Source organism: Phyllosticta capitalensis (assembly GCF_038381095.1).
Source record: "Phyllosticta capitalensis strain CBS 128856 chromosome Unknown BKA78scaffold_2, whole genome shotgun sequence".
Lineage (NCBI taxonomy): Eukaryota > Fungi > Ascomycota > Dothideomycetes > Botryosphaeriales > Phyllostictaceae > Phyllosticta > Phyllosticta capitalensis.
In genome coordinates this window covers 2910438-2931280 of record NW_027117440.1, presented here as the reverse complement: position 1 = coordinate 2931280, position 20843 = coordinate 2910438, and the positions used below count along the sequence as shown (strand labels likewise).

The 20843-nt window shown below is 52.8% G+C and overlaps 13 protein-coding genes across 13 annotated transcripts; 8 read left to right on the top strand and 5 right to left on the bottom strand.

Annotated features, from left to right (window-relative positions):
- Positions 1 to 25: 25 nt before the first annotated feature.
- Positions 26 to 1432, top strand: BKA78DRAFT_86419 (uncharacterized protein). Its single transcript, XM_066893875.1, has 3 exons — positions 26 to 282; positions 377 to 721; positions 791 to 1432. Exons 1-3 carry the CDS (start codon positions 163 to 165, stop codon positions 1307 to 1309), a joined length of 984 nt encoding a protein of 327 aa, XP_066748301.1. The 5' UTR covers positions 26 to 162; the 3' UTR covers positions 1310 to 1432.
- On the top strand, positions 1433 to 2283 carry BKA78DRAFT_86376 (uncharacterized protein). The gene is made up of 2 exons (XM_066893873.1): positions 1433 to 1440; positions 1499 to 2283. Exon 2 carries the CDS (start codon positions 1614 to 1616, stop codon positions 2013 to 2015), a length of 402 nt encoding a protein of 133 aa, XP_066748300.1. The 5' UTR covers positions 1433 to 1440; positions 1499 to 1613; the 3' UTR covers positions 2016 to 2283.
- A 767-nt stretch (positions 2284 to 3050) lies between these two features.
- BKA78DRAFT_86611 (uncharacterized protein) lies at positions 3051 to 4149 on the bottom strand. Its single transcript, XM_066893876.1, has 2 exons — positions 3718 to 4149; positions 3051 to 3667 (listed from the first exon to the last, which is right to left on the bottom strand). The coding sequence occupies exons 1-2, from the start codon at positions 3869 to 3871 to the stop codon at positions 3243 to 3245; spliced, it is 579 nt and encodes a 192-aa protein (XP_066748299.1). The 5' UTR covers positions 3872 to 4149; the 3' UTR covers positions 3051 to 3242.
- Positions 4150 to 5092: 943 nt separating this feature from the next.
- On the bottom strand, positions 5093 to 6717 carry BKA78DRAFT_247292 (Sds3-like-domain-containing protein; the record flags this gene model as incomplete). Its single annotated transcript, XM_066884290.1, has 2 exons — positions 5093 to 6346; positions 6403 to 6717. 2 exons carry the CDS (start codon positions 6715 to 6717, stop codon positions 5093 to 5095), a joined length of 1569 nt encoding a protein of 522 aa, XP_066748298.1.
- A 440-nt stretch (positions 6718 to 7157) lies between these two features.
- BKA78DRAFT_350297 (uncharacterized protein) lies at positions 7158 to 8270 on the top strand (the record flags this gene model as incomplete). The annotated part of the gene is made up of 2 exons (XM_066890967.1): positions 7158 to 7622; positions 7677 to 8270. The coding sequence occupies 2 exons, from the start codon at positions 7158 to 7160 to the stop codon at positions 8268 to 8270; spliced, it is 1059 nt and encodes a 352-aa protein (XP_066748297.1).
- Positions 8271 to 8679: 409 nt separating this feature from the next.
- BKA78DRAFT_341380 (uncharacterized protein) lies at positions 8680 to 9839 on the bottom strand (the record flags this gene model as incomplete). The annotated part of the gene is made up of 3 exons (XM_066890351.1): positions 9539 to 9839; positions 9265 to 9483; positions 8680 to 9054 (listed from the first exon to the last, which is right to left on the bottom strand). The coding sequence occupies exons 1-3, from the start codon at positions 9725 to 9727 to the stop codon at positions 8680 to 8682; spliced, it is 783 nt and encodes a 260-aa protein (XP_066748296.1). The 5' UTR covers positions 9728 to 9839.
- BKA78DRAFT_86344 (uncharacterized protein) lies at positions 9690 to 10627 on the top strand. The gene is made up of 3 exons (XM_066893872.1): positions 9690 to 10057; positions 10122 to 10367; positions 10494 to 10627. Exons 1-3 carry the CDS (start codon positions 9934 to 9936, stop codon positions 10514 to 10516), a joined length of 393 nt encoding a protein of 130 aa, XP_066748295.1. The 5' UTR covers positions 9690 to 9933; the 3' UTR covers positions 10517 to 10627.
- A 516-nt stretch (positions 10628 to 11143) lies between these two features.
- Positions 11144 to 11842, bottom strand: BKA78DRAFT_341379 (uncharacterized protein; the record flags this gene model as incomplete). The annotated part of the gene is made up of 4 exons (XM_066890350.1): positions 11144 to 11263; positions 11291 to 11482; positions 11533 to 11632; positions 11714 to 11842. Coding segments are annotated over 4 exons (541 nt in total), but the record flags the coding sequence as incomplete, so codon positions are not given.
- A 174-nt stretch (positions 11843 to 12016) lies between these two features.
- On the top strand, positions 12017 to 13388 carry BKA78DRAFT_85987 (uncharacterized protein). The gene is made up of 4 exons (XM_066893871.1): positions 12017 to 12144; positions 12227 to 12490; positions 12545 to 12783; positions 12836 to 13388. Exons 1-4 carry the CDS (start codon positions 12132 to 12134, stop codon positions 13139 to 13141), a joined length of 822 nt encoding a protein of 273 aa, XP_066748293.1. The 5' UTR covers positions 12017 to 12131; the 3' UTR covers positions 13142 to 13388.
- A 1920-nt stretch (positions 13389 to 15308) lies between these two features.
- On the top strand, positions 15309 to 16347 carry BKA78DRAFT_292959 (uncharacterized protein; the record flags this gene model as incomplete). Its single annotated transcript, XM_066886130.1, has 3 exons — positions 15309 to 15666; positions 15715 to 15944; positions 16036 to 16347. The coding sequence occupies 3 exons, from the start codon at positions 15309 to 15311 to the stop codon at positions 16345 to 16347; spliced, it is 900 nt and encodes a 299-aa protein (XP_066748292.1).
- Positions 16348 to 16592: 245 nt separating this feature from the next.
- On the top strand, positions 16593 to 18107 carry BKA78DRAFT_85940 (uncharacterized protein). The gene has a single exon (XM_066893870.1). The coding sequence runs from the start codon at positions 17052 to 17054 to the stop codon at positions 17904 to 17906; it is 855 nt and encodes a 284-aa protein (XP_066748291.1). The 5' UTR covers positions 16593 to 17051; the 3' UTR covers positions 17907 to 18107.
- Positions 18108 to 18307: 200 nt separating this feature from the next.
- On the bottom strand, positions 18308 to 18736 carry BKA78DRAFT_350293 (uncharacterized protein; the record flags this gene model as incomplete). The annotated part of the gene is made up of 2 exons (XM_066890966.1): positions 18308 to 18447; positions 18511 to 18736. 2 exons carry the CDS (start codon positions 18734 to 18736, stop codon positions 18308 to 18310), a joined length of 366 nt encoding a protein of 121 aa, XP_066748290.1.
- Positions 18737 to 19293: 557 nt separating this feature from the next.
- Positions 19294 to 20693, top strand: BKA78DRAFT_246146 (EXS family-domain-containing protein; the record flags this gene model as incomplete). Its single annotated transcript, XM_066884184.1, has 4 exons — positions 19294 to 19384; positions 19443 to 19492; positions 19544 to 20558; positions 20611 to 20693. 4 exons carry the CDS (start codon positions 19294 to 19296, stop codon positions 20691 to 20693), a joined length of 1239 nt encoding a protein of 412 aa, XP_066748289.1.
- Between the last annotated feature and the right edge of the window lie 150 nt (positions 20694 to 20843).

Below are 20843 nucleotides of genomic sequence, written 5' to 3'. Positions count from 1 at the left end.
CGATCAAGTCCATTTTGGGAAAGCCGCTGAGACTGCTCGAACCAACGTTCCGGCCCGCACCTCCAACAGCCTTGCAACAATATTTAGCCCACGTCCTTGAGAGGGGCAGTCAGCCTGCTCCCTGAAATCACCTCTCATACGCTTCGCTGCTTGTCAAAGGATATGGAGGGCCAACGACTCGAGTACTGGATACCTCAGCAAGAGTACTACCCAGCTCCAGCGAGGGGCTCCTACGATTACACCCCTGACGCTGCTAGCGTCCCCAGCCTCAGCGCTTCACCTGTACGTCGAACCTCTACTAGTGGCCTAGTTTTCGCCTTCTAGTTACAGCAACTTTTCCATCTACGATTGGGCAACTCAACTTACGAAGAGAAAGACATCGACCACCTTTGAAGTCCCGACGCCCAACGCACCGTCTGCACATCACTACCAGCAGCAGCAATACTTTCCAAATCCTGCCTCGCCATTCCATGGCAATGTCGCATATCAGCCCAATCTCCCCGTCACGCCCAGCGAATTCGGCTCTGCCGACGAAATAACAAGTCCATGCTTCAGTCCTCGTCGCAGCAGCGAGATGGAGCTGAGCTATACGAACTTCCCGCATGAGCATACAGCTTTCCAGCAAGTGCCTGTCCCGACACAGCAGAACTATGGCCAGCAAGCTACGTGGAGCGTAAATGGTGTAGGCGTGCCAGCCGAGAGAACGCATACAACGAGTGGAGTGAGTTCCTACAAGTCGCAGCCCACATGGGCTACAGCCCCTTACAACTCCATTACTAACGGCAAGCAGCGCCGACGGGCACAAAATCGCGCCGCTCAACGCGCCTTTCGCGAACGCAAAGAGAAGCACGCCCGAGATCTAGAGTCCCAACTTGCCATGCTTTCCGAGAAATATTCCAAGCTCGAAACATCGCACGTCGAGCTCACGTCCGCCTATGAGAAACTGCGCCGGGTGATTCACCTCCTGACGTCGGACGAGCAAATCGAATCGGGCTCCATGTCGCCCCTCGACGAGGACGCGCTGTTCAGAGAAGCATATGGCAACACCTCGGGCGAAGGCTTCGCCGACATGGACAGCGAGGGCAAAGCGGCGGCGCTGAGGCGGGTGATTGGGAGCGTCGTCGAAGCGGGACAGGGAGGCGCAAGTGGTAGTGGCGTGCTTCGCGGACGAGACGGGGAGCGGGTGCGCAAGCTGGTCGAGATCCTGAATGGCGAGCTGGCTGCCAGTGGCAGCGGGGGCGTGGCGAGTGGATCGAACGAGGCGTCGACGGGTGGCAGTGGGAAGGGCGGCATCAAGTGCGAGGTGTGATTGATGCTTGCCATTGCCTCGCGCACTCGATTCTTGCACATGCATGTATTGCATTAGATGGATTGGGCAGGGGCCGGTCCTCGTCGCCTCTGCACTGGTGCGAGGCTACTACCATGTCATGCCAGGTGGGCGTATGCGGACTCCATCGCCTGATGATGAGGGCGCGAAAAATTGACATTTCCTATTTAGGATCTTCTTTGGACATTTTCCCCCTTTCTTCCCTGGCAGTGGGCTTGGTCGGGGTTTGACGGCACCAGGAAACTGGATATGAGCCAGGCGTCTGGTGTCACGAACCTCATGAACGATGGGTTCTTTACTTCTCCTTCCTATCTTCAACACTTGTTCTACTTCTACCAAAATCCATTCTACTCATCCGATCACAATTATGACGGAGCCGCATCCACTGGTGAAGAAAAAGGCACGGTGTGCGCATGAATACTCGCCGCACGCATTTCTGTGCTACCGGGTCCCTCGCACCTGTACTGGTGGAGGTGGGCCACGCTCATGCGGACACCAGTGCACCTATTCTTGGCCCGCTTGGTCTACCAGCACCTCCAGGATGCCACTGTCTACGGAACGATGGATGCAACGAAGAGGACGAGAAGCCACCGAGCAGGCAGAAAGCCCAGCTGCTTGCCCGCCTCTGACCCACCCCTCATCACGAACGAACGCGCGCACGCAGCCGCCCGGTATACGGGACGGATAGCTGCAGATCGGCCTGTCCTTGCTGTGCACCGCGCAGTACCGCACTGCCACCACCCCATCTGTCCCCGTCCGTCGTGCGTCGCCTCCATGTACGAATTGCACATCCTACGTACGAACTGTATGCACAGCGACAGGGCGGGCGGACATGCGTACGTACGCGGCGGCCTTACGTCCGCCCTGCCATGACTGCCCCCTCTTTGCGTATTCGCACCGCTCGCCCACCATCGCTTCTCCCCTGTCGTAGACTAGATACGGATAGGCTGGGGACGGCGAGACTGCACGCGCCGCCCACACCCCCGGGTGGAATAGAGTTTGGTCACGGCGTCAGTCCGTCCAACTGCTGCGCTCGCCCAGCGCCTGCGCGTTGTCTTTGGGTCTTCCTGACGCTCGACGGCTGATCTCGGCTCACGCTTCTCCGGTAGAACTAGGAGGAGGATGAGGTGGAGAGTAGAGGGGGTGTGGTGTGGTGATGTTGTGAGGATGTCTAGTCGCCTCATTTGCCTTCCCCCTGCCGTCTACCTCATCTACCTCGTCCCTCACCCTCTGACCTCGTCCGCACTCCTCGGCCGTTGGCTCGTTGTGGCTTCGCCGCCGCCGTGACGCTGTCTACCCTCACTCACCTCGCACTCGTTCCCCTGAAGCCCACCGCCGTGGCGACCAAGGCTTGCGAAGTGGAAGATTGGGGCTTGACCATCGAATCTGGACCCTCGTCTCATGAGCGCGTCCGAGTCCAGAGCGGCTGACGATGCACCAGTAGCAGACGCGTGACGCGGCAGCGTGTGTGTGCGTTGGCCCTGAGGCCAAACCCACTGCCTGTCCCTGTCTGCCTTCCACGGCCGTGGCATGGGAGCGGAAGCCGGCGCCGCGGTGGTGAGAGGGAGGCGCTGGCACGCGTGATGCGGATGGTTTCAGCTTTGTGTACAGACATGGTACGGGGAGGCTTCTTTGGGGCTGAAGACCGCGGCCGCTGGTGGGACGAAGAGGGTGAATGAGTCTTGAGTGAGGGGATGGTCGAGTGTCAGTCAGATTGATGTCATGGTTGCGATCAATGCTTGGAGGGAGAGGGCGGATCTGGTTTGATCCGAAAGCGTGAGTCAAACTCCCTTTGCTGTTTGCCGTCAGTCCCCGCGAGAAAACCGTGGCTAGCCACTTGAGCGAGCAACCTCGAGTTGCACGTATCGGTTTGCCGCAAGAAGCAACTGCAGTCGAAAATCGTCACCCTGCGCCATTATGCCATGCCATCTACCATCAGCCTCAACCAGCCAGTCACAACTAACACGCCGCTCGGCGTCTGGACTCGACTGGAATACTCGACCACCAGCATCCCATCCCTTATCTGCTCAGCCCACCGGCAAGCCCATCGTTCCGTCACAGGCAGCATCACGCGCAGCGCAGCACAGCACTGACCAGGTGATTGCATGACGGAACGAGACGCCCTGGTGGCGGTTGGCTGGCGCAGGAGCTTTCTTGCTTGCTTTCTCCACCCGTCCGCCATCCGCCATTCTTCGTCTGGCGTCGGGAGCATGATCGCCCAGGTTTCCGCATTTGTCTTCTGTGGCCTCTCCACCGCCCGTCGTAGGCGGCCGGAGCCGCGTATATCGGCTGGCCACGTGCGGAAAAGCCTTGTTTCATTCAAGCCTAGGGGCAGGATGTCTGTCGGGCTGTTCAGTGTTCTTCCTATTCTGCGGTTCTGCGGGATTTACCTTGAATTGAGACATGGCTGCGGGTTGTTCCAGAGGAGCGTGTTTTTCCTCCGCGTGAGGAGTGAAGATTGGGGCATGATGTTTGCCATTGAGTTGAGGAGCCGAAGATGACTGTACACTCTGAAGGTGTGTAGATCATTCTCTCGCGTCTCATTGGTCCTGCAGAGAATGTGCTGTATAATGACTTAGGGTAATGTGATTAAGCTCGGACCCCGAAGATATTGTGGCATCGAGTCGACTCGGCTATGTACTATAGAAGCTTTGTATTGTGAAGAGTATGTCCAAATAAGAGATCTAAAAGCGTCTCGTTAGGAGCTTAAAGGCACAGGCCCATAGAAGTGGTGTAAGGTCTAGCACTCGCCGAATGTACTCGCAGAGCACCTCTTCGTCCGGGAACCCGTCTGTTGCTCCTCTCAAAACCCAGGACAATTTCTCGACGCATAAGTCCTACTAGCCATCAGTGCAGACTCACAGATCGCACTGAGAATCACCACCACCCAGTCCGCGCCAAGGGCAAAAACTCCAGAAGTTATACCAACTGGTGCTCGGCTACCCTGACCATTGCCGGCGCGCTAACCGATTAAGGCAAGAACACTTCGCACCGCAACTTCAAACACAGCAATGTTCAAAACCTCGGTCGCTTTGTCGGCGGGAATTCGTCTTCTGAGAAGGATGGGATGCTTCTGCCGCACAGTCGTCGCCGGTGCTTGCTAAACTGTTTTGGGTAAAGCAAGATGGGAGAGCTTTTGACTAATGTTGTATTTGGTGTTGATGTCAAGCTGCGAGTAAGATCGTCCTCGGTCATATTCATGCAGTCGACGAGTGGACAGCGTTGTTAACGGCTTTCGCTTCTCTGAATTACGCCGGTCAACGGGTTTTAATTTGTTCGAGGACCTTTTTCCTTCCTGGCACTCGCTGGACGATAGATGCAGAAGGATTCTGCTAGTATGAGTCTCAGCAACTTCGAACGTAGCAAAAGCCCCAAACCTCGGGCAACCTTGCATGAGGTGAGACGCAGCAGTCCGGCGAGCCTCGGCCTCTCGAGAAGCAACTTTGAACGTAGCAAGGGCTCCGGTTCGGATGAGCCTTCGGAGATCCGCGCTATCTCCGCCACTTCAAGTATGGTTCCAGAATGATTGAAAGCGAAGGGACGAATGGATTCAGACACGCTAAGAAACATTTTATCAACAATGAAAAGCTTTTGCCACAATCCCAGCATCGCTATCAGTGCCGCTGCCCAAATACTATACCTTACCTACTCCGATTGAAAGCACGGAAGACAAGAAACCTACCAACCACCAGCTGGGTATCATGAAGCCTCGAGACAAGGGTAAACGCCAAAACGTACAGGGAACGGGGAAAGATCCTCACCCGTTCATGCTCCCCGACCTCTACCCCGACCCATGCCGCTACCGGTTCGCCTCATGCCGACGCCGCCAATGGAGCTACCATTGCCGTGCCGGCTCATGGGAACGCCACCCATGCCGGCGTCGCTGTGTCCTCCAACGCTGTTTGCAGCGCTCATAGCGACACTTCCAAGATCCAAGTGAGGTGCCAGCATGTTGATGGGAATTCCATTGCCATTGCTGTTGCCATTGCTGGCCTCAGCTCTGAGATTGCTTGGCTGGTACTCGTACTCCCTGGCTTGGAGAGGGCCACATGCAGTTTGCAGAAGCTTGTCGTTCAACTCGTCTTGCCCGTCTGTGCGGCGAGACATGATGGCAAAATCGGCGCTCACCTCTTCGTTGGCCAAGCCAGGAGGAGTAGGCGCAGATGCATTGGCCTTGGTGCCTACATTTGCGGGAAGGATGACTGGGTGAGTGTATCCGATAGCACTTCTGCTTTCCGCAGCGAAGGCAAGATCTGCCAGTGGGTTGTTGCGCGTGGATCCTCTCGTTGCATGGTAGGACTGTGTTCGCTCCATTTCGGGTGCAGCCGGGGTTGCGTTGTCGTCCTCGCCCTCATTTTCACCCTCGTTGGCCGTGGCAGTTCCCGAGTCATCTGTGCCTTCCAGGCCTGGGTGGTTGCCGTTGGCGGCGTTTGCAGACCCATTGTTGTTTGCTTGTTCCACCCTGAGCTTGTTGAAGAAGTTGGTCGTCGCTATCGCAGCCGTGTTCATGTTCATTGCCAGCTCCTTGTCGGTAAACAGACGCTCAATCGAATATGCAGGCGCTTCGAACTGGGTATGCATGGTTTTTGCTCTGGCATCGCGGAACGGGGACGCGAATCCCAGATCGGCACCACGACCAGAAGGACCAGGCGAACCATTGTCGCCATCGTCAAACGCCGCTTTGCGCTTGCGCGACTTTTCGTTTGCCATGGCAGATCCAACCATGTCATCTTGGTCTCCAACTCTGTGCCGCGTATGCCTAGTCTTGCGGTTGATTGTCGGACCTCCAGGAGACGCTGGGTTCTGGATGCAGAATTGATTCGGGTGGAGTAGCAAGGCGTTGCTATCGGCAATGTCAAGTTGTTCCTTTTCCTTCATCAAGCGATTCTGGCGTTGTTTGATGCTTGCGACTAATCGTTCTCGGAGCGTATTGGACAGATGACGGTGCTCTTCCTGGGCCAGTTTGACCTTGTAGTGGTGGGAATTCTCGAGCTCTCGCATGCTTGAATGAAACTTGTTCTGGTAAAAGCTCAGTCAGCCTCGAGTCGGCGAGTGTTCATCGGTACGGGGCTTACAGAAAGCATGGTGAGGGAGATGTCTCGCGCCTCCAAAGCGTCGTTGACCTCGTTGACGAATTGTGAGTAGAAACGGCCGACCTGGGCGACATAGTCGCCAGTTGCTGATCCTGATTGAGCCGATTGTCCACCAGTGGTACCCGCGATGGCCTCAGCGACCTCTTCGCCATTATCATCCAAGGGCTTGTTTAGGTACGGATCTGCGCGCATGATCAGGGCCATGTCGGTCTGGACGGCTTGAATTTGAGCGCGATAATGCTGGTCGCGATTTTCCGAAAACCCGGCAACCATGTCCGCGAGCTTCTCGGCGAGCATGTTGCGGCGCTTGTCCCGCTTGCTCAGCGCCTGAGGAGGAGGTGAGCTAGCGGAATGACCAAAGGGTATATCGCCAGACGGAGAGATGCTACGGGCCCGCGCCATGGTGAGCTCGTAGAGTCGTCGCAAAGGTCTGGAATTACGAGAGGAATCGCTGAAGAAAGAGACCCGATCGCGGGAGATGTTTTGGACGGGAAGGAGTAAATCTGGTGGTTAGAGGACTTGAGCAAGCAGAAGCAGTGTGAGCGAGCATCATCCAGGTGAATGGCCCGGGCGGTCGACCAAGCACCACGCGCCGGGCCCCCGGGCCGCATGTTCTTCCGCTTTTGGAGCCTCAGGCATTCCGCCGTTCCCGCCGAAACATCCAACTGTCCAAACGGAGAGATGACCATTTCAAGGTACCAATCGACTGACTAAGACACAAGTGCGACTTCACTGTCATGCCTCCACCGACTTCACGATCGTCCAAACCATGGCATGCTCACTTGACCATTGACTTGCTCGCATACGTAGCAAGCTACACCATCTTCCATCCGTTTGTAGCTTGGGTGGTTCCGTTGTCGTTGCGAGCTCAGAGGACGCCTTACCATTTCACGTCTTTCATTGTTTCCGTCACATATGCTTCTCTGCTCACTGCTTTCTACGCTTTCAGTCTGATTAACAAACGCCTTGCCTATGGCCCGCCACGCAAAGTCAACTTGGACGATGAAGTCATTGTCATCACAGGAGGCGCCGGAGGCCTCGGCCTGTTAATTGCTGAAGTCTACGGCATGCGAGGTGCCAGCGTCGCTGTGCTCGACATTGCTGAAATCAAAGATGCCGAGTCGCGTGGTATTCATTACTATCGCTGCGACGTTGGAGATTCTGCTCAAGTAGAAAAAGCTTCCAGTCGAATTTCGCAAGACGTACGTCCCCGTTTCCTTCTCAGACTCCAATGCACACTGATCAAGAACATCCAGCTCGGCACCCCGACGATCATCATCAACTGTGCTGGCATTGTCAATGGCAAACCTCTCCAAGAACTTACTCCCTCTGACGTCGAGCGCAACTTCCGCGTCAACCTTTTCTCCCACTTTTACACGAATCAGAAATTCCTCCCCGGCATGATGTCTTCGGCCAATGGTGGCACCATCGTGACAGTCTCCAGTGTCCTCGGCAAGATAGGCGCCGCCTCACTATCCGACTACACCGCGGCCAAAGCCGGTTTAATCGCCATGCACACCTCTCTGATTGCCGAGCTCAAGCAGTCGCCGAATCGCGGAGCGAGGAATATTCGGACCATTCTTGTCACCCCTGGCCAACTCGCGACGCCGCTCTTCGCGTCTCTAACCACGCCGTCCAACTTTTTTGGGCCAGTCGTCGAACCCGTCGAGGTTGCGAAGGAGATTATGAAGATGGTGGATGCGGGAGAGGGAGGAGAACTTAGTTTCCCTCTGTACGCATGCTTCATTGAGTGGATGAACGTGCTACCTGCGAGCGTGCTATGGGCAGTTAGGAGTATGGCAGGTGTCGACACGGCCATGAAGAACTTTGGTGTCGATAAGGCAAGATAGGGCGGCGCACCAAGTCTGGAGCAAGATGCTGCGTCTGAAGCGGGAGGAGGGATACTCACGACAATCCATCACTGTCAAACGGAGTCAATAACGAGCACCACGCGGGTTGAAGCACCCTCGAGACAGCACGGGCTGCAGGCCACGGGAAGAGGTTCGCTTCTAATCTTTCAAGTTTTGCGCTGTGATTTTGACACTTCACAACGGCTTAAACCGCTCATGGGGCTGATTTGGGTTTCAGCGATCTCGGGAGAGCGCCACACAGCTAGGATGGGGACGTCCACGTATTCGATTCGGTCTGCTTATACTGTCCATGCGCTCGAAGTCACTTGTCCCAGCCTTAAATCACTACCGTTCCTGCCTCTTCCTCGCTGCCAGCCTCTGGAACACGTCGTGGCCACCACAAGGGCAGTCAGCGCAATCGAACATTTCCGTGGCTTGTTTCAATCAACATCACTTCGTTGAGGACTGCACTCTGGACAGTTCGCGGATGGTTGTTGCCGTAACCCAGCGAGATGACATTTGCTGCTGTGTTGTTGTGGTATTGAGTTGAATCGATTGTCATGCAGGGCAGTGAATGTTCAGCAGGTCGTAGACCGATGGGATTGAGCAGCAGTAAGCAGGGGCCCACTATGCGTAAATACATGACTACTCCCTGTCCTCCGCCTGCCTTCTTGGTGCCGTATCTCCGCGAACTCTTACGGAAACCCGCAACGATTGAATCAGCATCTATGAAAACAGAAGAGGTTAGGGAAACAATTTCGTCCATGACCAATTGAGAAAAACACTCTATAAAGTTTCAAAAGCACACAAGCCTGATAGAAAGATCGCGAAATTAGAAGAGTCTGCCGAGCGTCGTCTTCTTGGTTCTCTTGTTGGCCTGTTGAGGGTTCTCTTGCATGGCGAGACCGTGCCGCGAAGCCGAAGTTGTTACCCGCTGCTGCAAGCTGAATGTAAGCTTCACCATCTCCAAAATCTGTCTGGATAATAAACCTACCAGTCTACCCTCTGGGACATTCCTCTCGGCGATAGGGCCGTTCTGGTAGGCAACGCCGTAGACGTGCTGTCCGTCTTGTCCAAGTCGGATGTCGACAATCATGCATTGCTGCGCGTCCCTCTTCTCGCGGTTCTCCTTTTCGCTCTCTCTGTTCCCTCCTTTACTCTGGTAGCGGCCCATGAGGTCGATCTTGACTTTCTCCCCAAGGTTGAACGCCGCCTGATTGTGTCAATTTGCCTTTCTTCGCCTGCCAAGTGGTTCATTCTGGACTCACCGGGGTTTGGGCTTTCGAGATGATACGTGCCATTTTCTTGGTGAAGATGCGATGTTTCTTGCAAAGAACGCGGCTTGCTCTTGAGTGCAAAGAGGAAGTGAAATAGAGCAGAGACTTGGTGAAGAATTGGCCCCACCTCGTGCATGTGCTGCGTAAGCTGACTTGCGGCAGGTCGCACTCAAGTCTCATACAGCATCCAATTGGGTGTTCCAATCCGGACAAGGGTTTTCGTCTCAGCCTTGTAACTTGACAACAACAAACTCAGCCCTTCCAAGTCGACTGCGAAGTCTTCTGTTGGAGAGCTACGACTTTGGAAGAAATCAAGCACGCACAATCAAAACGATGAACGCCAGTGGTATGATTAAGCTTGCTCTGACGCAGATATACTGAGGATAATGGATCCAGTCGAAGCTGAGCCACCCAATTCAGCCTCATTGGACTCAGCCTCCTCGGAAGCAGCCTCCTCAAGCTCAGCCTCAGCGGTAAGAGTTGGCATTGAAGAGGCACGAGCTCTCTTGGGTACGCAAATAAAGAACTCAGAAATAAAGGCTTGCACAGGAGAACGACGTATTAATTACTGTAGGATATGCTGGCTTTTCCGCTCTTCTCGCCGAACCAGAGTACCAGAATTTCCGACGATTTAGACATGTGCGTACGCGGATGCTGCTGCGCCGACAGTACAAGATCACATGTCTGGAGAAAGAGTTGCAAAAGCTTGACAGGATTGATGGAGAAAGGAACCCCCTCTGGTTGCTAAGCCAGGAGGCAGACCAAAGCGATGAAAGGGAGAAGATACTCCAACAGCTCGAAATCGAAGTCGCCGCTTACGGTTAGTTGCAAGATTCTTTGGTCAAAGCATCGCTCTGATGATAATCCAGATGACTTGCTTCGGCGGACGAACTGGATTATGGCAGCACCTGAGCCATCCCCCCTTCACATGAATGACGTTCGGCAGGAGGCGGAGAACAAGATCATTAGTTCAGAACGCGACTATCTGGATTCAGAATTGGAAGATATGGTCCACATAGGGGCGGCCCTTGACCCGGTTGTAGGGAAGCTGTTGACAGTCTCCAACACTCTGGTCGAAATGGTATTGAAACTTGTCCGGATCATTCAAAAGGTACGCAGAATCCAGAGCTCTCACGAAGACTTGAAACTGATAGTTGGAAACAGTTGACGGGCACCTGCAATCACATCATCACGATAAAGATGGCTACTTTCAGGGTAGTCGCTCGCATAATCAACGCTTTCGTATCTGTTCTGATCCTTCTGTTACCGATAGTCGTCCTCAACTTTGTGGGCTCCTCGGGTATGCGGCTACTCGTTGTCTTTGTTTCCACCACGGTGTTTATTTCGGCATTAATGACACTCACTTCGGCGGGAACTATGGAGGTTTTTGTTTCTGGTGCCACTTATTCGGCAGTCCTCGTTGTATTTGTTTCTCAAAACGCAGTTGGTTCTAGTGGCAGCTCATCAGGCTAGCAAATTTTCCTGTCTCGGTTCCCTCTCTGCAATCCATGCTGATCCAACATTGTATTTCTAGATTTAGGGGAGTCATCACGAATTTGCCGCTGTAATTTTGCCTGCTTACTTTTGCAAAAAGAATCAGTGGTGGATTTCTGGCACCTCGATCTCAGGTCTTTCCATACCTTCATCTGGGTCGATCCGAATTTGCTTGTGCTCAAGAGCGTCCGACCAATGTCTGCGGTCGTATAAGTGATAGACCTATCAAGAATCCATAGAGAATCTTACAAGATCCTCTTCCTTCACCATTACGCGACCCGGTCCCCCATCACAGTTGGCAAGGTCGTAAATGAACTTTCCATTCGAACTGTCCACCAGCTTCACACTGTATTGTACCGGTGGCAAAGTCTTGTTTGCCTGATTTCGAAGGTAGACTTTATCGTCCATTTCAAACTTGGGCTCTTTTCTAGTGAAATGATTCTGGTTGAAATAAGACACAACAGAAATACTCCCATTGAGGAGAAACATACCGTTTCTGCAACCCAGATCTCAGGCTCCAATCTCATCTTGAAGTGCGTATCGGATTCGCTCATTTTGATGTTGACGTGTCTTGAATATTCTAGATTGAGACTGTGAGGATTAGATGTCGATGGGAAAGCTGATGCACCAGCTCACATCTTTATGAGATCGGGTCTTTTGTGGCTTGCTTACGGATGATGATATCTGCGACTACCGAGGGGACGGATGCGCCTACAGCTTTTTGCTGATATGAAAGGGTCAGATTTGCAGATCATAGAGAGTTTGTGCCTAGAGCTATTGGAGGGTGGTGCATTGTTCATGTTGTATTCATGCACGCGAAGTAATGGCGCTCCCTTGAGATAGGCTCATAAAATGCGCGCAAGGCTCAGCCGCGGGGCTTTTGCTGGTTTGCAAGAAGGAAAGTCTCGTAAGCTTACTGCAGCTTATAGGAGCCAAATGATAGGCAACGAAAGGCGCTCAAAGCAGCTCTCAAGTGCACTGTTTGGGGGCGAAAAGCAGCCTCGCAACTCCATGTCAGCTTTAAAAAGTCTTCCGCTTACGTTCACTCCCCTCGCCAAACTACAACATTATCCCAAAAACAGGTCAGAACATGGCTGAAAATGGTGTGTGGTCATTATTCAACTATCCGGTCAAATCAAAATCCAAGTCTAAATGGATTCTTCTAACCAGCCTTACCCATAGTAGCCGAGACTCGTGATATAGGATACACGAAATTCGCCAGATTCCTCTGTGAACCGCGATTTCAGAACTTTCGAAGCTTCAGATACTTGCGGACACGCATAGTGCTGCGACAGCAGCATGAACTGATTTGCCTCGAAAAAGAACTTCAAGAACTGGATCATGATGACGCAGAAAGAAACCCCTCTTCGCTTCTCCGCCACGATCAGGACAACAATGAACAGAGAGCACAGATATTGAAGCAGATTGATGCAGCACTTGAGAAATATGGTAAGAGAATCAGAAGCATGACAGAACATCTTCGGGAATCTGCTCATAAGCCAGACGACTTACTACAGAGAGCTCAGTGGGCTGTGGGCGCGCCTCAACCACATGATAAACGCGTCGAACAAGTTAAAAATACAACAAAAAGATATCTCTCGAAAGGAGAGGATGAATATCTCAAAGATAGCAGTGACTTACTGCATGCCGGTCATACTGGGGAGGGAAAATTTGGAAAAACTCTTACGATTTCTGACTCCTTAGTCAGTAAAGCTTTTATGCTTTGGGAGTTCATCCTCGAGGTACCTGGTCAACACTTCTTCCAATGCAACGAAAGCTTACCACACCGGCCAGCGCTTGGGTTCGTCCAACCCCGATGTTGGACGTTATGACAGACCATCTGTGTCAAGCATGGTGGCCCGGATAATCATCGCAATCGTCGCAGTCCTTATTCTCTTGGTACCGGTATTGATTCTGAACTACCTCGAGACGACTGGCATGCGTTTGGTGGCTGTGTTTTTATCTGCTGCAGTATTTACCTCTTCCCTGACAATGTTTACTTCAGCTGGAACAAATGAGGTTTTTATTGCTGGTGCCACTTTCTGCGCGGTACTGGTTGTTTTTGTTTCTCAGAATGGATCCGGTGGCAATGGCAGTTAGTACACAAGCTGAGTCCTCAACAATACTGTGGAGTCCCGGATGTGCGATGCTGAAAGGGTGCGAATGAGGAGCAACTTCAAGCTATGCATCTGCTCCCAATGGCAGTCTGCTAAAGAATGGCAGATCGATTGTAATTGTAAATTCATGATCGATATTGTTTGAGATCGAGCCTGACCTCCTCTGCCCCGAGGAAATGGTCCGCTTCACCGCTTTGACTAGCATTCAGCTTTCTTCCCTCGCTTCACTCTGTGTTTTGATTCAGTACCAACCCTCAAATACTTTGGAGCAGACCGTACCACATATTTCTCTTTGATTTTCGCTATCCTCTGCGTTCTGGGGCACTTCACTGTATATTCACAATCATCCTTGTCCGGCGCGCTTTTGATGACCGTGTACGGTTCTCCAGGCGAAAATCCTTCAAATTCGACATTGACTTGATCTCCAGGACGAAACTTGGCCTGAGCTTCATCAGTTCAACGTCCAATCTGTGAAGATGCGAGGCTCACTCTTTTGGCTCCCCTGTCTGCGTGCTTCGAAGCGTGGATTATGTCTCCACGAGTACTTCTTATCCGGCTTGACCTTTCGTTGGCCATTCTCGACAGATTCTTGTCAACAGATTGTTGTCGACATCTCGTCTGAAGATGATGATCTCAAGATTTTAAAGGTCTGTCACACTTGTCCTAGCCGTAAGCTTACTCGCTTATTCACTTGTGGGCTGCATTGCAGGGAGACAAACGGCCGACTCAGCCTTGTGGCTAAGCCACGAGGTAAGTCCGCCTTGTCATCTTCGCATTTCTATCACAATGGTTGACGAGGGAAATTGCTAATCCGAGGATCTCTGTCGCCAAGTTAAAACACGTAGAGACGCGGAGTTCTCAAACCCTTGGTGCCTTCAACATAGAGAGAATGTTTCCCTTGATGGATAGTCACAGGAAGCATTCAAGCGCTTGCGTCTGAAGGTGCGACGGCGTGAAGCTAAGCCTAGGTTGAATTGCTTTCCTCGCCTACTGTGCTATCTCAACCAAGATTTGCAAGTGAGGTAATCCCAAGGCATAGCAAAAGTACCGAAAGCACGTAGTGCTCAAGGATCAACATGGCCAGAAGAGATTTCGATCCTGCCGAGGAAATCCGTGTCGGTTTCCTATGCTCTCAGATCATCCACTTTCGGATTTCAAGAACTCGCCCCCCGCTACACGTGCGTCAGCATGGGGGTCCTAGATCACTCGGGGTAGACCGTACCATGTATTTTCCTCGGACTTCGACCAATCTTCCTGACCTGGGGCTTTCCACTAAGTAGTGCCATTCATCCTTTTCCGACGTACTTTTGATGACTTTGTAGGGCTCTCCACGCAAAAAGCCTTCACGTTCGATGTGAACCTTCTCGTTGTGACGGAATTTCGCAATGTATCTTTCTCGGACCTCCCTTATTTTCTTTGTCCTAGGGCTTTGCACTTTGTATTTGCAGTCACCCTTATCCGGCGTACTTTTGACGACATTGTAGGGCTCTCCTCGCGCAAAGCCTTCATGGTTGATGTAAACATAATGCCCAGGACGGAACTTTGCCTATATTGTGTTAAAAACGAGTTTCCATTGCGACGACGCGACTCACTCTTTTGGCTCCCTTGTCTTTGTTTTTTGACGCATGAATTTTGTTAACATTTTCACTAAATTTTGGATCACCAGGCATGACTTGTGAAATATAGGAAGATTTTTGACAAAGTATTTGGGGAGATCTTGAGAAAACGTCTTTGGGAGGTGACATTCCCCATTATAAGAGGTCGCCCATACCCTTGTGACCCGTAAGCTTACTTGCTTGTGAACCATATCGCGAAGGGGCTGATCTCCTAATTGGTTAGACCAGGGTCTCCTTAGGCTAAGATAATCTTAGTGCCCCAAAATAGCGCCCTGGAATGGTAACCGCAGCCTCGCGGATGTGAACCTACCTTGAGAACTCCGCGAGTTACCCATCGATCGTATCACCGTTTTCGACAAGGACAGCCAAAAGCTCTTGAGAATGACAGGAGACGGTAAGAGGGCTCGGCTCTGAGGACCAATCTGCTGACGGAGCTTGAAAAAGTGGAGCTGGGATTATCCAGATCAGCTGAACACCAGCCCCCAGCCTTGCCAGTCGGAAATGGACATCAGTCCCCAGCACCGTCCGTTCGAAATGGGTCGCAGTCCTCTGATACTCAAGATGGTATGCTTTCAATGGATTATTTCTTGTTCATTTCGTCTGTGGGATCATGAATTGCTGAAAGCTTACCTAGACGACCTGGGCGGGTATCCTGAACTTGCCTTGTTCTTGAGTAAACCCGAAAACATGGGATTTCGACGCTTCAAATACCTGCGCACGCGCCTGATCTTGTGTCAGCAATTCAAGCTGGCGCAACTTGAAAAGGAGCTGCGCTCACTTGACCAGAAAGACTACCCCGACAACGTTGACTGGCTCTTCAGTCTAAGCAATGACAAGAATGATGAAAGAAAGTGTGTTCTGGCGAAAATAAAAGATGCGTTTGTGGAGTATGGTGTGTGGCCAAAACTTTTGCAGCTTTGATGATTCTGACAGGAGGCAGACGCATTGATTCAGCAGACCGCATGGGTCATGTCCACTCCTATTCCGACTCAAAGAAATCGTGAACGCATGCAGAACGAAGCCTCCAACCTGGTGGGAGACGAAAGTAGCATACTGCAGCGTGACCTTATGTACATCGGTTCTAGCGACGATCAAAAATACGGGGCGCTTTACGAATTCTCGGAAGCTTCGGCAAGAGGATACTTGAAAGCCAGAGCAAATCTCCAAAAGGTATGAAGATCAATCAGTGTCGACCTCTTCTCCTTCTCCTATGTGAGTCTAACCAATGCGATTTGAGATGAATCTAACCTTTCATTCCCAGATCTTCGGTGCATCCAAAGAACAGGGTACGGCAGAGGATACGGCCGAGGACACGGCAGTTGTCTACAGGGAAACCGTGAGAAGAATTGCTCGCGCAATCGCCGCGGTGCTTTCAGTGGTGATTCTGCTTCTTCCGATTCTTATCTTGAATTTTGTACACGCCGCTGGTTCGAGGCTTGCCGTCGTCTTCGTCTCCGCCGCGGCCTTCATATCGGCAGTAACGATTCTGACGCCGATCGGAACAGGAGAGGTGTTTGTCGCCGGCGCAACTTACGCGGCTGTAATGGTGGTCTTCGTGTCCCAGGCAGGGTAGCTTCGCGGCGCACAGAGGTACCGGCAAGTGATCGTGCTTGTGGTAGTCCAATTTTTGTAAACTCGTTTAGATTGAATAGGTTGTCATGTGCCCACCAGAGTGTTTCGACCGACTGCGCCAAGGCCTCCTGTTGTAGCCTGCTTGTTGAACGCGAAATAATCCAAGTGCGCGCAGACGTGTTGATGCACTTTCAAGCTGTATCTGATTAGTCTGGATCCCAAGACCGGTCCTGGGTACGTGTGCTTACCTCAGTGAAAATGAAGGCCTAGATTGTCAGGCCAGGAAAAGACTTTGAAGCCAGTCGCCAGCAGAGTCGCGCAAGCTGGTGTGAAGGAGAGAATCAAGCACCGGGGGTGTCTAACCACAAGTGTCGAGGCAAAGACAAAAGACCGCAATTTGGAAGTGGCGCCGAGGCAGGATGAAGGCTGAGCGTTTCTGGAAAAGGTCGGTGGACACAGTAGGTAAGAAGTGAACAGAAGTGTGGTTGCCATGAGCTGCGCGGCGCGAGGATAGCCCACGCATTCACTTGACGTTCGTTCACTCTCAACCTCTACCACCTCTTCCAACCCATCCACCTCCAACCCTGCCGCAAACATCAGCACATCATCCCAACGACTGCCCATGGTGAGTGCAGATTTCCCAACCACTCACAGTGGACTTCAGCTGACATTTGAAAGCGCAGACGTTGATTGAGGCACTCAGCCATGGATGAGTCCGACAGGCCGAAGAAATCGCGCAAACGCAATCGCTCGAAGAGCGACACCTACGCCATCGCCTGCGATCGCGCTGAAGTTGGCAACACAATCCGTGACGTTTCCGTCAGAATCAAGAAACAACTCACGGCCGTCAGAAATGGACTCAACGCATCTCTGAGCAAGATGGAATCGAAGTTGATCGAGGCGAATCGGGGAGCTCCAGGCACGGCTGTCGAAGACGTCATCTCGAGGCAAGACCCAGATCTTCTGCTCCGCATTGTTGAGAACGATCAGCTGGAGGAAGTTGGCGATTTCATCACGAGGCTGGCTTTGCAGCCATTGGTCCCGATGGTTCAAGATCTGCGCCGTTCTGTGGGCAAATCTGCGCATTTTGTCCACACAAACTTGCTGGATTTTCCCGAACCATTCGACGCCGAGGACCTCGACGACGAAGAGTGCATCGTGAATGAATGTCCGGAGTATTTTTTGACGGTGACGAAACTTCTCCGCAAGGCACTAGCCATCGAACTCAGAACGATCATCGAGAAGAGGGAAATTGTCGGACATTTCATCGAGAAGTTCAACAAGACATTGACATCCGACATGAGGGGCGACAGAGAGTTACACATGGAATACACCGCAATCGTAAACCTGGATGACCCTCGTGGACAGGACAAGAGGGTCTGGGACGACAGCCTGAACAAGCTCATCTGTTATCGTCAACGCAAGTACGTGGAGGCGATCGAGAGAACGTGCCAGAAAATCGACCAGTACAAGGAGGCGCTCCGCGACCCGAAACACCTCGAAGACCTCGAAGACGCCTCTGAGAAGCTTGATCAGTACTCTAAGACGTTGTCAGAATGAAACGGGGATGACTCAACACCTACCAAAATTCGGATATTGGCAGTGAGTGACCTTACTGTCTGGTACTCTCAACTTCCCGACGCCGTTCGCCGCGCACTCGATATGCTCGGTTTGAAGCCAGGGAGCCATGTGCCTTCATCGACTGGCAGATCTTCAGCAGTCACAAGGCACCATCGAAAAAAGGCCGATAAAATGATTCATTAAATTAAATCGGAAACGCCACTCGGAAAGGAAGGTGTTCGTTCGAAGAACTTCGCGGTCGAGATTGGCCGTATTGGACGAGATCCCTTCCATGCGATGGGTCAATATAGCCAAATGCCAGAATCTTCATGCAAACGTGACAGAAAGACATTCAAGCACCCTGTGACTATTTGCCCTTCTCGTGCCCTGTGACTTGACGATTAGCAGGAATACCAAGGGGAGCAACTCTTGCCCGGGGCTGCCATGCCTGTGAAAGCTTCATTGAACTTCTTCGCAATCACGTTCGGAGCGTCTGCTCGTTGCGCTGCGTGGTTCTCGTGAAAGTGCTTGGAGCCAAGACCTGTTTCCATATCTTTTAGCCAAGAGTCCAGAAATATGATTGGTGTGTATCGACTCGACGCACCAACACCCTCTCCTTCTCTGCGCTGGCGGACCTCGGTACGGCTCCTCGTCGCATTGCCGGCCGCTGGAGTATGCGTGGGACTTCCTCCACCAGCTGTGAAAGCCTCTGCCACTCCCCTTGTTGCTGGCGTCTCGAAGAGGTTTCCTGTCAGCTTCGGGACGGCGTAGATGGCTCCGGCGGTGGTGGCGGTGATGCCCCAGAAGGCCTTGGACTTGAAGAATGCCATTTTAGATATTCAGGAGGTATCAATCGAAAGTGCGTTTGAAAAGAGATGATATTGAAGATACTAATGCGGTTCGAAGAGCAGCGACTTCGCGTCAAGGAGACAAACAAGCAAAGGAACGCGGCAGACAGGGTGCTTTTGTAAGTCCATGGCGGCGGAAGATCGATGTCATGGGCGCAAGCAGCTTGCTGAGAGTGGTAAGACTGAGGGCGTCCCTAGGGAAAAGGAATCCCAAGTGCGTCATGGACCTTGAAGTCGGTACGGGCCATGGACTGCTAGCAGGGGTTCTAGGTCCCCCAGTCCCGTCTGGGGAGACGCGTCGCAGCGACCCGGCGTTCTTCCGGTAGGGCTACCTTGGCAGATCCATCGTCGGGGAAATGGGGAACGTGGACTCTCAACCGCGACAACCCATCGCGTGCATCTTTTCGCAGGCCGCCTCGGGGCTCATTGATTCTTTCGACCAAGCCGCGCGCGGCCGTTGCTCCCCGCCCGAGCCCTTTGTTCTGCATGCGCAACGGAATTCCCTCTCTGGCGCGGTGAATTAGGAGGGCGCCCGCATCATGGACGGTGACCCTCGTGTCGAGCCGGAGTTGGACTCGTTTAGTCTGGTCTTGCCTCTGCCCTACCGCGTGGCATTTTTACTAGTTCTGGGTTGGTTGTAGGCAAAGTCTTGAATTCGAGCAGAAGTTGTACTAATGCATTGTGCCAGGCGTCTGGGCCTGGGGCGCGAATCTCCATTACCTTCGACTTATTCGCATTGTTGGACTCACTCGATGTACCTCTGCCTGTCCCGGCGCTGACACCCTCTAGGACGTACCCTCTTTAATCCGCTACCCTTCACGGTCCTCGGCGACGCACCCATCGCACCATTTGTCCACGTATCGACTGGCGACGCTCCTCACCATTCCCCTGGTCGTCTCCATTCTCCTCTTCTGGCTGTTCACTCGCGGGGACCCGTCCCTCGTCGTCGATTGGGAGATACTTCCGAACCTCTACCTCATAGTCCTGGTCCTGTGCATAGTCCTCCCCTGGCATGCCATATCTCGCTCCGGCCGCTCGCGATTCGTTGCAACGCTCCGCCGGATCAGCATTGGTGGAATCGCCGAAGCACAAGATGGGAAATTCGGCGACATCCTCCTGGCTGATGCGCTGACATCGTACGCCAAAGTCTTGGGGGATCTCTTCGTGGTGCTGTGCATGTTCTTCAGCTCGAAACACTCGACCGCGAAGCCGGACCGAAGCTGCGGCGGCACTTTCTGGGTCCCCTTCATCATCAGCATCCCGTATCTGATCCGGTTCCGCCAGTGCTTGATTGAATACTATCGCGTACGGAAGGGCAACCAGAGGGCAGGGTCAATCGGCAGTGCTGGCTGGGGCGGGCAGCATTTGGCCAACGCGGCCAAGTACTCGAGCGCATTCCCTGTCATCATCCTCAGTGCGCTGCAGCGCGGGTACGACCCAGCCAAGCTCGGGATGACGGAGGCAGGCCTCTTCCGCCTGTGGCTCTTTGCCGTCCTGGTCAACTCCATGTACTCGTTCTACTGGGACGTGACCAAGGACTGGGACTTGACCCTCCTGGCTTCGGTCAAGGAGCGCAACGATCCGGAGCATCCGTGGGGACTTCGGCGCCACCGCTTCTTCCACGCCCATCAGTTCTACTACACCGTCATTGTCGTCGACTTTGTGCTGCGGTGCACGTGGAGCGTCAAGCTCAGCCCACATCTCGACCACTTCAACGACCTCGAGGGCGGCATCTTCCTGATGGAGTTTTTGGAGGTGTTTCGACGGTGGATCTGGATCTTCTTCCGCGTTGAGACTGAGTGGGGTAAGTCAGCCTTTCCCAATGCTATGGAGCATGGACTCACAATGTCTTGCAGTGCGCAACAACCGTGGCCCGGCGCCGGACGACATTCTGCTCGGGGAATATCACAACGGTGGTCCCAAGTACGACGACGACTAAGCTCGTCATGCGATACCCCTTTTTGTGTCATATGATTAGATTTCTGCATTAGAACGGGGGGCGAAATGGATGCTTTTGTTGGTGGATTACCTCTTGAATGTTTTGTATTAAAAGCCCTTTATCCATGTAATGTGTCAAATCACTTGCACT

Coding starts and splice junctions, on each gene's coding strand:
- BKA78DRAFT_86419 (XM_066893875.1), top strand. CDS start 163: ATGGAGGGCCAACGACTCGAGTACTGGATACCTCAGCAAGAGTACTAC. Junction 283..376: donor CCAGCCTCAGCGCTTCACCT/GTACGTCGAACC, acceptor ACGAAGAGAAAG/ACATCGACCACCTTTGAAGT. Junction 722..790: donor GAACGCATACAACGAGTGGA/GTGAGTTCCTAC, acceptor AACGGCAAGCAG/CGCCGACGGGCACAAAATCG.
- BKA78DRAFT_86376 (XM_066893873.1), top strand. CDS start 1,614: ATGGGTTCTTTACTTCTCCTTCCTATCTTCAACACTTGTTCTACTTCT.
- BKA78DRAFT_86611 (XM_066893876.1), bottom strand. CDS start 3,871: ATGAGACGCGAGAGAATGATCTACACACCTTCAGAGTGTACAGTCATC. Junction 3,668..3,717: donor CAGCCATGTCTCAATTCAAG/GTAAATCCCGCA, acceptor ACAGCCCGACAG/ACATCCTGCCCCTAGGCTTG.
- BKA78DRAFT_86344 (XM_066893872.1), top strand. CDS start 9,934: ATGGATCCAGTCGAAGCTGAGCCACCCAATTCAGCCTCATTGGACTCA. Junction 10,058..10,121: donor AGAGGCACGAGCTCTCTTGG/GTACGCAAATAA, acceptor TAATTACTGTAG/GATATGCTGGCTTTTCCGCT. Junction 10,368..10,493: donor AATCGAAGTCGCCGCTTACG/GTTAGTTGCAAG, acceptor GACGTTCGGCAG/GAGGCGGAGAACAAGATCAT.
- BKA78DRAFT_85987 (XM_066893871.1), top strand. Junction 12,491..12,544: donor TGCAGCACTTGAGAAATATG/GTAAGAGAATCA, acceptor CTCATAAGCCAG/ACGACTTACTACAGAGAGCT. Junction 12,784..12,835: donor TTTGGGAGTTCATCCTCGAG/GTACCTGGTCAA, acceptor CACACCGGCCAG/CGCTTGGGTTCGTCCAACCC.
- BKA78DRAFT_85940 (XM_066893870.1), top strand. CDS start 17,052: ATGGATGAGTCCGACAGGCCGAAGAAATCGCGCAAACGCAATCGCTCG.